We start from the raw sequence: 12730 nt of genomic DNA, 5'->3' as shown, positions 1-12730 counted from the left end.
CGCCAGGACCTTGCAGATGAACTTGATCGTGCAGGCGATGCCCTAATCCAAAAGGGAACACAGCTCTGCTCTTGCCGGGGCCGTAAGCACCTTGATGAACAGGAGAGAAAGTTTGTCCAGGGCATCGTCGAAGCTCTCTGATACATAATTTTGATATGCCTATAAAGAAATACAGAACTTGCTGTGTGGGACCACTGAAATCTTCATAGTTCGTTCATTCCAGTGTTGATTCTTGTCAGCAAAGAATCGAAAATTTCTGCTGTGTACTTATACCTCAGTGCACAACCCTCATCAAGAACTGTTTGCAGGGCCGTCCCCGAAAATTTATGATCAGTGGACCTACTGTGGGACATTCTTTCTCCTAAAAGATGGTCTCATTATGAATGAACTCAATTCGTATGAGAAAATAATGCGTGTTTGCGCAAACAAAATGAAGTTTAGCTATTGATAAACATGCTTTTTTCTCGATGCATGCAACGCGACAGAAAGAAGACTAATACATTGTTATTTTGTTTGCGCCAAACGGCAACCTTCCTAGTTTCTTTTCAAGATGCGTAGCTTGGCTGAACTCAGGTACGAAACCGCACTCCTCGCAGTGAAAGGTGGCATGCGACTGGCTGTTGCCAGTCACATACTGAACATGCTACTTGGGCAGTGCGCACAGGTAGCACGCACTCGCGCTATGATATCACACATGCGCTTAGGTACCGCACACATGCGGTATGTGTGTGATGCATTATCCATTATTCTGTTCAAACGTCTTCCGGTTTAGGCTGCATATAATAACAGTCACATGAAATATCTCGTGCCACAGCCAGTCATACGTCCTTTGGGACATTTACATCTACATAAGCAGTGTAGGCACTCTATCGTGGTCACATCGGGCAGCGCCATCGGCGAGGTGGTTACCACTGATCCCACAGTGACACGGCAGCCGTTTCGAGACAATGTCGTGTCCTTGATTAGCGGCTCGTTGACAAATTTCATTGATGTGAGACATCAACCGACGCTAGTTTTCACGTCGTAGACTCCGCACGCATGGAAGGACTGCATTAGAGTCACTGAATATGAAGCGTTCACTAGGGGATTCTTGTATAACAAATTCCATTGCGGCTCGAAGAGCGACGAGGTCGGAGCCGGAGATGTTGTGACGAGTGAGGTCTTGAACTTGACGATTACTGATCAAGATGGTACCACAAAGGCACCCATCCAACTTCCCGAGACCGACTGGGCGCAGTCTAGTTAACCTCCCTACCTCCCAGATTCCTTCTCTCTCTCTACACCTACATGTCCTCTTATTAGAGTGCACATTCCCCATTTTCAAAATGGTAAACAACACTCGACCAAGAAATAAAAGATCATAATACATCACGCAATTTGAAGAAAAGTAATGCAGGTGAAATTTTTAATACTTCGAAGCGGTACTAACACCTACAAAAAATGGACAATTTTTAAGAAGGCCACTACGGGTGTCCAGTCCTTATCTATGTAGCAGTTTAGCACTGACCGCACTTTGAAAAAAAACTCAGGCAGATCCCACGCATTGTGAGTATCGATTCCATACATTGTAGTCGGCGAGTAGCAGCGTACGCCAGCTTTTTGCCAAGAGTTACGAGGTCGCGCGACGTTTTGGGGTAAGTTTTGTACTTTTGGCCATATCGTGGGCCGGCCACGTACGTCGATACCACTGGCTTATATTCGGCGTGCTGATGGTTCGATGTAACGCCAGCAGTGACGTTAAAGCGATGTCAGTTTTATCGCAACAAAGTGGATGCTACGGTGCGAAGATGTGTATGTCGTAAGTTGTGGTCGTCGCCAGTTCGAGCAATGTTTGACTATACGTCTCGGAGTCATTGTTTATTGCATTGTTACAAAAGCAGATAACCAATACTGCAATCGCAAGTGGCGTTGCCCTGAGGTTGCATAGGGCCTTTTTTCTAACCGGGTTAAAGCACTGGCATGGCTCCTTGGTAGAATGCTTGACTGTCATTAGGAGTGCCTGGGCTCGATTCCAGCTGGAGCCGTCATTTTGTAGCGTTAGCGACACTTGCCTAGCCAGAGCCGATTTCGCGTAGAGCGTCGTTAGCCGTGCTACGCATGCGCGAGGATCAGTGATGTCACACAGCTGGGTCACCGCAGCTGGTATCTCACGCACTCTCCGACACCGCCGCGCGCGGCTCACCGCCGCCTGTCTGCGCTTTCCAGAGTGACGCCGTAGCCTTGACAGACGTATTGGCGCCAGCGCGCGCGCAGCTATTCGCCTTCGCTGTGCAGCCGCCGTCTGACACTGTGCTGGAGCCGCTTGATAGCGCCTCTGACTGGTGTTTGCAGGTGGGTAATGCCATGGAGAAGGAGAGCGCAATGCTACTCAAGGGCGCAGAAGAGCCGAGAAGCTTATCTCATCGGATCCCGAAGTAGTTGCCTGGCAATTAGCGGTTCAGCGTACGAAGAATGAACAGAATAGGGCTAATAATCCTAGACAATCTGGAAAGCTAAGAATAATCAGCTGAACCTATGCTAACGCAACGTATATCCTGGCATAGCCGAGCTTAGACACTACATATGTTTTAGATGCGAAGCAGCTTTTAGACTAGCCTGTGTAACGCTGTTCCTCCGTGCGTCCGTACGAACGCGCCGCAACGCACTCCCCTCGCCGCAGGTGTTGGAGCGGTGCCAAGTAGGTCACGCCGCAGCTGCGCGTTGACGTCACGCTCCCCTCGCAGTGCGCGCTGACGTCACTCTCTCCCTCGCCTGCCGCGCGCTCGCCGCAGCGCCCGCAGCTGCCGCCTCGTCCGTTCGCCCGCAACACCTGCCGCTACCGCCGCTCTCTCCGCTACCGCGACCGCCGCTCGCTACACCGCCGACTCGTCGGTTCACGCGCAATCAACCTGACGCGCGCCTAACGTACGCGTTGAAACATATCTGTACGTGTCACCTCTCTCTCGCTTCACCCTCTCCACCGCGTTAGCGCCGTTCAACCCGTGACGCCACCCGTGCGCAACGCTGCTGCTTGGCATCCCATCACGGTTCCCTTTGGGAAGATGGTGTTAATTTTTTGTTGTTTGGTTCCATCTGTACCTTTCGTTCATCGACAACACCGTTGACACCGGCATCGGATTTTCTACCACACGGGCTCCTTCACACTCTCGCGTTAAGATTTCCGGAGTGTATTTTGCTGTCCATGGTTTCATACTGCCACGCGCGCTCCTTTCTTTCTATGCTTTATGTTAACGCCCCCTTACACACGTTACTACTACCTTGCGCAAACCACGCCAGAATGTCTGAGAACGTTCCAGATTACTTTGGAATGGTGTGTAAGACTTGTGCGCGGAAACGCGAACAGCCGAACAGCACCTCCACCAATTTGTTGCGGCGTTTATTTGACGGTAGTCGGTGACGATATGCAATGGCGACAGTCAAGGCAAAACACGGACTCAGAGCGCGAGCGCGAAGAGCCAAAGCGGACGACCCACTACAAGGCTATAAATTACTCATCTCAAAGGCTTCGCTACACTGGAACTAACGCGGCCACCAGCGATAAGGCTGGAATGTTCGACGTCTCATGTATAAATGCCGACGCGCCTTAGCGCTTTGGAGCGCTTTGCAGACGCTCTGTTCGCCGCTATCAGTGTACAGTGTGTATTGCTGTTTGATTTTCCGTTTCCCGGCCATAAGTTCGCTCAAATAAAGTTTCATCTTTGACGCACCGACTGCTGCGTTCGTCGACGTCGCGACCCCGTGACATCTGGTGAAGGTGCTGCTCGTTCATGTTCAGGACGCCCCTGTCAAGCCGTGAAGCCAGTCCAAGTCTCAAAGAAGACGTCGACGTCAACCCAGACCAGCGAGCCAGCCGCAGACAACGAGGTCTAGCACCAGAGTACGGGCTGCTACCCGATAAGACCCGCTAGACAAAGGCCATGACCACGACGGAGGCAACGATGACAGCCCCGGTGCCATCACCCGTGACAGTAGTGCTACAACAACGCAGAGAGCCACCAACGTTCCGCGGATCGTCTTTTGAAGAGCCTGAAGGCTGGCTCAAAGTGTACGACCACGTCGCCGTCTTCAATACCTGGACCAGTGAGGACAAGCTACGGCATGTCTACTTCGCGTTGGAAGACACTGCTTGGACCTGGTTCGAGAACCAAGAGCGAAATTTGACGACGTGAGACATTTTTTGCACCAGGTTCCTCGCCACATTCACGAACGTCGTCCGCAAGGAGAAGGCCGAAGCTCTGCTGGAAACCCGTGTACAGCTCCCAAACGAAAACGTGGTGCTCTACAAGGAAGGGATGAACCGACTGTTCTGTCATGCTGACCCTTACATGCCTGAGGAGAAGCAAGTTCGCTTCCCCATGCGAGGAGTCAAGCAGGAGCTGTTCGCGGGACTGATGAGAAACCCATCCACGACCATTCAAGAATTCATCTCGGAAGCAACCAACATCGAGAAAACGCTCCAGATGCCCACCCGGCAGTACAATCGCCGCGCATTTCAAGACAGCGCAGCTGTTCATGCCCTCGGCACCGACGGCTTGCGCGAAACTATCCGAGCCATCGTGCGGGAGCAGCTGCGAAAGCTCACACCTATTTCACAGCCCGAAATGACGTCGATTACTGGCGTTGTACGCAAGGAAATCCAACAGTCGCTGGGTGTTCCGCAGCCGGCACCGCCGCAGCTGCTAGCAATGAGCTATGCGCCTGCAGCCCGGCGCAACGTCCGGCGTCATCCTGCGTCATGGGACCCCAGAGGTCATCATCCCCGACAGAGGTAAGGCGCTTACTGCTGACCTAACTCAGGCAATATTGAGATACAGCCAAGCAAGCCACTGCCGAACCACAGTGGCTTGCTTGGCTGTATCTCAATATTGCCTGAGTTAGGTCAGCAGTGGTGAGACCAATGGCCTCACCGAGCGGCTAAACAAGACCATCGCCGACATGCTGGCCATGTATTAAGATGTCGAACACAAGACGTGGGATGCCAGCCTTCCGTATGTCACCTTCGTATACAACACGGCCATGCAAGAAACGACGCAAGTGACGCCGTACAAGCTGATCTACGGAAGGAGCCCGGCAACGACACTCGATGCAATGCTACCAACCGCCGCCGAGGAAGACAATCTCGACGTCGCCGCTTATTTGCCACGCGCCGAAGAAGCTCGACAACTCGCCCGCCTGCGCATCAAGAACCAGCAGAGGGCCGACAGCCTCAATATAATCTTCGACGACGCCACTTGGAGTACCAACCCGGTGACAGTGTGTGGATCTGGACGCCGATACGCCGACGGGGACTTAGCGAGAAGCTCCTTCTACGATACTTCGGACCATACAAGGTGCTCCGACGTCTCGGCGCCCTAGACTACGAGGCTATCCCCGACGACATTTAGAACTCTCAGCGGCGCCGCGCACGTCCTGAATTCGTCCATGTCGTGCGCCTTAAGCCGTTTTTTTTTTGCACGTTAGCAAACATGAGGACTGTACTTTTTGCTTTATTATTCCACTTTCTTTGTGTATGCACTTCCATTTTCTGTTTAAGCATCAGGACGATGCCTTTTTCAGAGGGGGACAATGCGACACGCGCTCCTTTCTTTATATGCTTAATGTTCCCACCCCCTTACACGCGTTACTACTGCCTTGCGCAAATCGCGCCAGAATGTCTGAGAACGTTAAAGATTAAATTTGATGATCTGTTAGACCTGTGCGCGGAAATGCGAACAGCTGAGTCTTTTCTGGAACTAACGCGGCCACCAGCGATAAGGCTGGAATGTTCGATGTCGCATGTATAAATGCCGACGCGCCTTAGCGCTGAGCATTTTATCGACGTCCGACGTTCTCTTCGCCGCTATCAGAGTGCAGTGTGTATTGCTGTTGTTTGACTTTCCATTTCCCAGCCACAAGTTCGGCCAAATAAAGAGGTTCATCTTCAACACGCGACTGCTGTCTTCGTCGACGTCGTCGCGACCCCGTGACAATGTAGATTGCATTACCTGTGGCACATAGACCTATGCCATGGGCCGTGTTATGCGAGTATGTGCCACATGGCACTGAGGGAAAGGGTTTTATGACATAAGCGACTGGCGATTCACGTTATTCATATCATAACGTTATTCTTATCATCTACGTCATAACCTATGAATCGGGTTCATCATACACCTACCTTCTGCTCTGCCAGTTTGGTATATGCTAAGCTAAGGAGACGACGTACGAGAGCACCCAGACGTAGGCGGCTACCTAGATAGATAGATAGATAGATAGATAGATAGATAGATAGATAGATAGATAGATAGATAGATAGATATAGATAGATAGAAGATAGATAGAGATAGATAGATAGATAGATAGATAGATAGATAGATAGATAGATAGATAATAGATAGATAGATAGATAGATAGATAGATAGATAGATAGATAGATAGAAACGGTCAAAGTGACTTTGGTTCGATGAGAAATGCTTCGCATTTAACAACGTTTTCACTGACAGCTCACGGACAGATTTATCACCAACTGACCTCCAGCACTATATTCCAAGATGAGGCGAACATTACAAAAGTATAAAATCTATTTGCCTTGGCACGATGTAAGTTTTTTCTCAAAATGTTGTGGCCACCTCTTACGGGGATGTAGTTTAGCTGTTCCAGGTTATGTTCGATGAAAGTATAATACCTACGTATTTCCTTTCGCAGCTATTTCTTTTTCCTCATAATTTAAATGGTACTGGTTGCCTATGGTTACGTGCTTCCTAAAAAACCGGACACGATAACGCTTCGAAATATTCAATGTATGTCATTCGCGGTCGAGATTTGGTCGAGGTCTGTCTGCAAGCTTGTCACATCGACCTGACTGTTAATGTCCCTGCAAAACACATTCGTCGGCCTATTATGTAATCTTGGTTCTGACGTCTGAGAGCCTATATCTTTAATATACAGGGTGTTCCAAATTTCACGCAGCACGGCTTTTTTAGAAAAAGAACATAGTTACGCGAAGCACACCTAGTGCAAGTTGTTCCCAGTATAATGCAGTAGCCACTACTAATTTTTTTGTTAATGAGGTTTAGTTAGTAAGTCTTTATTATGTTTCCAACACGGTAAATACTTACCAAATCATTAAAATGTCGATGAGGCATATGTAGGCATGTTCAAATAACATCTAACTCTGCTATATTCAACAGCGTACTAATTGCGTGCTTACTTTTTTTGGCTAATAATGAAAGCCCGCGAAATCCTAAAAATAACACGTTTCTAGTCTGCAGCGCGCATCAGGGAGCAGCGCCTTCAAATAGAATCACTCTGAGGTAGCAAGTCAAGGCTACGCTGCCATCTTTTGCTGGTGGGAGCATAGTCGCGTGCTATGTTTCATAATATGATTGAACATAACCACTAGTCACTTAGCACGTACGAAAATAGATTTTAATGTTTCTACAATTGTTTTGTAATCTATAGGATGATGTGCAGTATGCCTTAATTTCCAGTTGTTGTCAATCCTTCCAGTTTTGCATTGAACTCAATTTGAACACTTCTGCGCAGTACTTAAAGTTCTTCTTCTCAAAGTCTGTCAGTCCATCTTCGATGACAAAATTTCCGCACAGTTTAATACCTCGGTCGATTAAGCTCCGTCCGATGTCGTTGATGTCATCACCAACGACCTTCATGAAAGCGCCGAAGAGATTCATATCTTCGAATGCCGTCCTTTCTTGACGTTGAAGAAGGATGCCTTCAATGGCATCGCGCGCTTGCTGCATAGTGCCTGGTTGGAAAGGATCGAGGTCCTTCACAGCGTCAAGAGCTTGAGAGATGATGTCCTTGTACTTTCCACAATGCAACTGCAGTAAGGTTTAACGCTCATTAGTTGCGGTCTGTGTAGTAGAAGAAACGAGGAACAGGTGTCGCGTTATTGAAATTTTTTGCGTCGCCTAAGTGTGTAATAGTGACAGGAAAATATTTCAGGAATGAATATAATTCAGAATTGGGAAGTGACTGCACTTCCCACGAGATAAGTGCGCATTATATTAAGTAAATGAGAACGTTTAACATGGACACCTTAACTTGCAATCGAAAATACCACGATCCAAACCAGTGTGCGCAATAGGTGAACATGGGACACATGCAAGGTCATGTGTAGTTTAGGAAATTTTAGGAAACGTCGCTTGTTGAGCTCTTATGTGGCGGAAGTGCATAAGTGCAAATCAGCGTTCCCCTAGCGTCAGGTGCGAGATGAAGAACAGCTTCTTCGACTAATGGGGCAGTATAGAAAACCGATCACCTTCGTTGGCGTCGTGAATGGAAGCTTATTGGACGACCAAGAAAAGGCGGGTACATTGTCGGTTCATTTCTTGGACACGACGCATTTTACGTGACACAAAGCGACACTGACGCAGAAAAGACTCCTCTAATATGCCGTATGAACACAGCTTGAAGAAGGATAGCGTTTGTGTCCAATGCGACGCCGTTCTTATGCCGCGCTATCAGAACTAAGTTATGTTGCGTTGGCTTTCCTAGACTTTTAGGGGCGAAGCTCCTTAAAGCGGCACCCGTTCGTCCCTCGTAGTGCGTAACCAGTCGTAACGCTAGTACCAGATCTTGGCCTCCAAGGTGGTGCCGGTGGGCGATTTCTCCTGTGCGTTGTTGAACAATAAAAAATTCGCAGCGTGCGCGTTAACTAAAAGCCGAATTCTTCTGTCTCTCATTCCCCATTAGCAGCCATTGGCATGTTCCAGTAGGAAACGTTAGTAGAAGTAGAAGTGTAAGTGTTAGCTAAAAGCCGGCTTCTTCTGTCTCTCATTCCCATTAGCAGCCATTGTTTACCTCCAAGGTAGTGCCTGGTGAGATTTCTCCTCTGCGTGATTAAACAATAAATATTTTGTTCAAAACGCCGTTGATTGATGAAATAAACCAACGAAAGACGCCAGATGTTTTCTAAAAGCAAAATGAAAGAACGCCAGATGTTTCTAAAGCAAAACGAAAAGACGCCAGCTGCTTAACGAAAGACGCCAGATGTTTTCTAAAGCAATGGTTTTCTAAACAATGAAAATTCACAGCGTACATGTAAAATTAAAGTGAGCTGCAAGTCGTCATAACTCTCATCGAACCTTTAGTATAAACGCACCCGATCTCACGTCGGTGATGATGTACTGGTCAGAATTCACGGAAGATTCACGGTTTACCGATGAACCTCCGCAGCTTCGCCCACTCATCATCATTCACTCCGTGGATATGCTGTGATTTTTTTTAACGAATTTATACAAAAGGTGGAAAAAATGAAATGTATGAAACACCTGGTGATATAATGGTGCACCACGTGTTCTTTGATGTGTCATAATAACAAAGAGTAGGAAATGACGAGTGAATTGTGGACTCATAAGTATTTGCTTTTTTGCACAGTGTGCAAAACAGATTCAAAGCACATGCGCAATTTTATTATAAACTACGTGAATTATCAGCGATAAAAATTATTAATAATACATTATTGGCGGAACACAGCTCCTAATATGTCTCGTTAAATGCGACTGCACATTCAATACATTGTACCACAAAGGGAGTACACTAAAAATCCAATGAATTGAGGGCACTCTAAGCATTACGTGGGTTAGGTTATCCGGTGCGAAAATTTGGATCATTTATCCTTGGCATGCACATCTGGGCAGGCCCGGGAGAATCAAATTACTTGCACCAATGTGGGTGCCACGGTGTTCGTAATGAAACTCTATAACAAAATGGACGATGATTTACAGCAGCAAGCATTTCACTTTAGAAAAGTCGTAAATGAATGGTCTGCTTTTATCGTTACAAAAGATATACAGGGTGTTTTTTATACATTACAGATTTTTTAATAAAAATTTCATGACCGTCAGACTCCGGCTGTTTTCGTACATGAACTCTCTGTCGAGGCGGAAATACTTTCTCGCAGCTAAGAATAAAGTTTCTCGCAGCTAAAAATCAACAAAAACCCGTTACCTTTTTAAATGTTGACAAGAGGGCAGGCATTTATATTATAAAGTTTTAGAGCGTGCCAATTTACGGCATACATATTCTTTAAAAATCACAAAAGTTTCACGTAGTTCGAGATATTCATCACCGAATTTGAGGGGTGAAATCGAAACTGATCGTGCCCAGCGCGGACAAAGCACTACGAAACAGCGGAACGACACGTGACAGTGAAGTGATGAAATTTGAATGAAGGCGCGCCAAAGCAGAGTCTGGTGAGAAAAATCGGCAAGCATCCTGAAATACGCTAGTAGACAGCTGTAGTTTGCGAGCGATGGGTGGTGCCTATCTGTTTCTTTCCTAAACTATATAGAAGCGCGAAAAACTATTTCGTGTGTTTGGAAGAGGAAGCGCCGCAGGGGGTGGGCGCCCCTGAATTTTTTTTTCTTCCCAGACAAAGAAAAGGTTTATATTGCGGTTTTCTTGTGCCCAGTTCGAAAGAAACAGATAAGCACTAAACACTACTCGCAAAAGTAAGGCGATGCGAGGGCAAAAGTGAGATAACCTGCAGCTTTTCACAAAAACAGACGGCCGCGGCGCGCCGTTACTCAAATGTAGTCAATTACATGTGAAGGGTAGTTTCAATCTGACGTAGCAGAACGGTCGCGCTTCGTGCGTGCCTTGCGCGACCAGCTTGAATTTCACCCACGAAATTCGATGACGGATATATCGAAGTACGTGCAACTTTTGCGATTTTTTTAAATATAGGTATGCCATAAACTGGCATTCACTACAACTTTCTGATATGAACACTTGCCTTCAACACAATAATTAAAATGTAGTTAACGAAGTTTTGTTAATTAGCCACGAGAGTGTCTTTTTAACTGCTGCAAATTATTTCCGCCACGACATGGAGTTCGTGTGCGCAAACGACCGGAGCCATGCTGTCTATACATTGTAATGTATAGAGCGTACTGTGCTATGAGAGAGCGGCAAGCTGTTTTGAGACCGTGATGTCTAAACAAATAGATGCTATTTGTACGATTTGCCGGCCTTAGTATGGATCAAACTATGTCGCCACTTTTATTACCACCGTGCGCAATTTTGCTCTGCTTGTTTCGGCTTTCGTCCTCATCATAGTGCATATCCTGGTCTTACGTGGAGACCACGCTTGAAAATTTTCTGTTACTTTCGTTGCACCAAGCTGCGGTAAAAATATTACTGACACAGGTAACGTTTACACTGGACAAATACAAAACAATGAAGAGATTGTTGCATATGACAAACTTTGCCGCAAGGTTCTTCTGTGCAATATTATTTTTCGTTACGCACCATAGAGTCCTTTTTGCTCGTTGGCGCATTGACCCTGACTGTATGGTTACAAGCGATGCCCGAAGAACAGTGGCACCAATTTCTCCTTAAATACACTTGACAGAAATAAAATACCAAACGGAATAATCCCATCGGTAATGGCAAATTCGTACTGAAATGTCCGTTTGATCAGAGTAGTAGTTTAAGTGCCCCGCAGTAGCTAGAAATCTTACCCCGAATGAAATGTATAAACAATAGAGAGCACATTTAATTTTACCTTAAGGTTTCTTCAAGCTTACCAGCAATATTGCGATATTGCTATTAGTATTAACTACACATGTGGTATTTTACACTTGTGAGGAATTCAGTACGAATTTCAAGCCATTTCATGTGACTCTTGCCAGAATTTTGCTACTCCTATTTTGTTGTAGAAGCTGATAAAACCGCAAAGCCTTATCTTGTCAGTTACATCAATTTCATTTATCTCTTTTTTTACCTGTAAGGAGATAAAGGCCTCGTGAGGGAAGAATTGACATCTGCACTCTATACATACATCACACGTGTTTTGGCACATCGATGTATCATCGTTTCGAGCTAATTGTCTAGAGCGTACTAAAAGTAGGTAAATGAACGTTTACGAATAAATATTAGCGACGTAGAAATTACGCCAAACACTGTGGCAAGATTACCTCGTATAATTAAAGCCGAAGCACCATATTTCAATTAGCAATCAGGCACTAATAGACCAGTTTGTTTTATTGGCATCCCTCCTTGCAATTTCAACCAAAAACTCACCTCGTCGTCTACGTTTGACTGACTTCGAAGGACGGTCATCATTCTTCGGCTAAATTCCTCCAAGACTTGGCCAAGCTTCTGCGCTTCTTCGCCCATACTGTAGTTTGCCTCCGTGGCATTTGTGATAGGCTTATGCCCGTAAGCGCGCCCTGCGCCGATGAAGATGGGAAGATGATTTCGGCTATCAGTAAGTTCTGATTAATTAGGCAATTGTTGTATGGATATGCATATTTTATTAACGCAGCGCATGTTTCAAATTATGCGATACTGTATGCCATCTCTAAAAGCAAACTTTGAAAGCATCATAAAGAACATGAGCAATGGTAACACAAAATCTATCGCAGTTGGCCTTGCATATTAATGCGGCTGCATATACTGACTCACCTAATGTCAGAGCAAGAATCGCAGGCCAAAGGTGTCGACAATTCATTGCACCTAAACGATACACAAAGTAAGGTAGAGAAGCTATGTTAGTATTAATAAGATGCATCCCTCGGCGGCAACACAGCTCTATAATATGCAAGCTGACGGAACAACAGGAACACCTACATTAAAATAGTGCGCACGTTGTCTTCAAAATGAAAACAACTTGAAAAAAGTTTATAGATGCTTTTTTTTCATTATTCAACGCATGCTGCTAATAAACATTACAACTCACTATTCATGTATGCTGTTTGACTGCAAAATATACCTCGCATTTCGGAAG

At 46.2% G+C, this 12730-nt stretch overlaps 1 protein-coding gene across 1 annotated transcript; it reads right to left on the bottom strand.

The window, feature by feature from the left end:
- Nucleotides 1-7466: 7466 nt before the first annotated feature.
- Nucleotides 7467-12127, bottom strand: LOC119378539 (uncharacterized). Its single transcript, XM_037647641.2, has 2 exons — nt 12025-12127; nt 7467-7817 (listed from the first exon to the last, which is right to left on the bottom strand). The coding sequence occupies exons 1-2, from the start codon at nt 12118-12120 to the stop codon at nt 7473-7475; spliced, it is 441 nt and encodes a 146-aa protein (XP_037503569.1). The 5' UTR covers nt 12121-12127; the 3' UTR covers nt 7467-7472.
- Nucleotides 12128-12730: the final 603 nt, after the last annotated feature.

Source organism: Rhipicephalus sanguineus, unplaced genomic scaffold, assembly GCF_013339695.2.
Source record: "Rhipicephalus sanguineus isolate Rsan-2018 unplaced genomic scaffold, BIME_Rsan_1.4 Seq863, whole genome shotgun sequence".
NCBI lineage: Eukaryota > Metazoa > Arthropoda > Arachnida > Ixodida > Ixodidae > Rhipicephalus > Rhipicephalus sanguineus.
This window is presented reverse-complemented; position numbering and strand designations above follow the sequence as displayed.

Bases quoted from the DNA above. Each gene is read 5' to 3' on its own strand.
- LOC119378539 (XM_037647641.2), bottom strand. From the start codon at position 12,120: ATGGGCGAAGAAGCGCAGAAGCTTGGCCAAGTCTTGGAGGAATTTAGC. The intron at 7,818-12,024 runs GTGAGTTTTTGG...ACCTTACTGCAG, and splicing joins AGTCAAACGTAGACGACGAG to TTGCATTGTGGAAAGTACAA.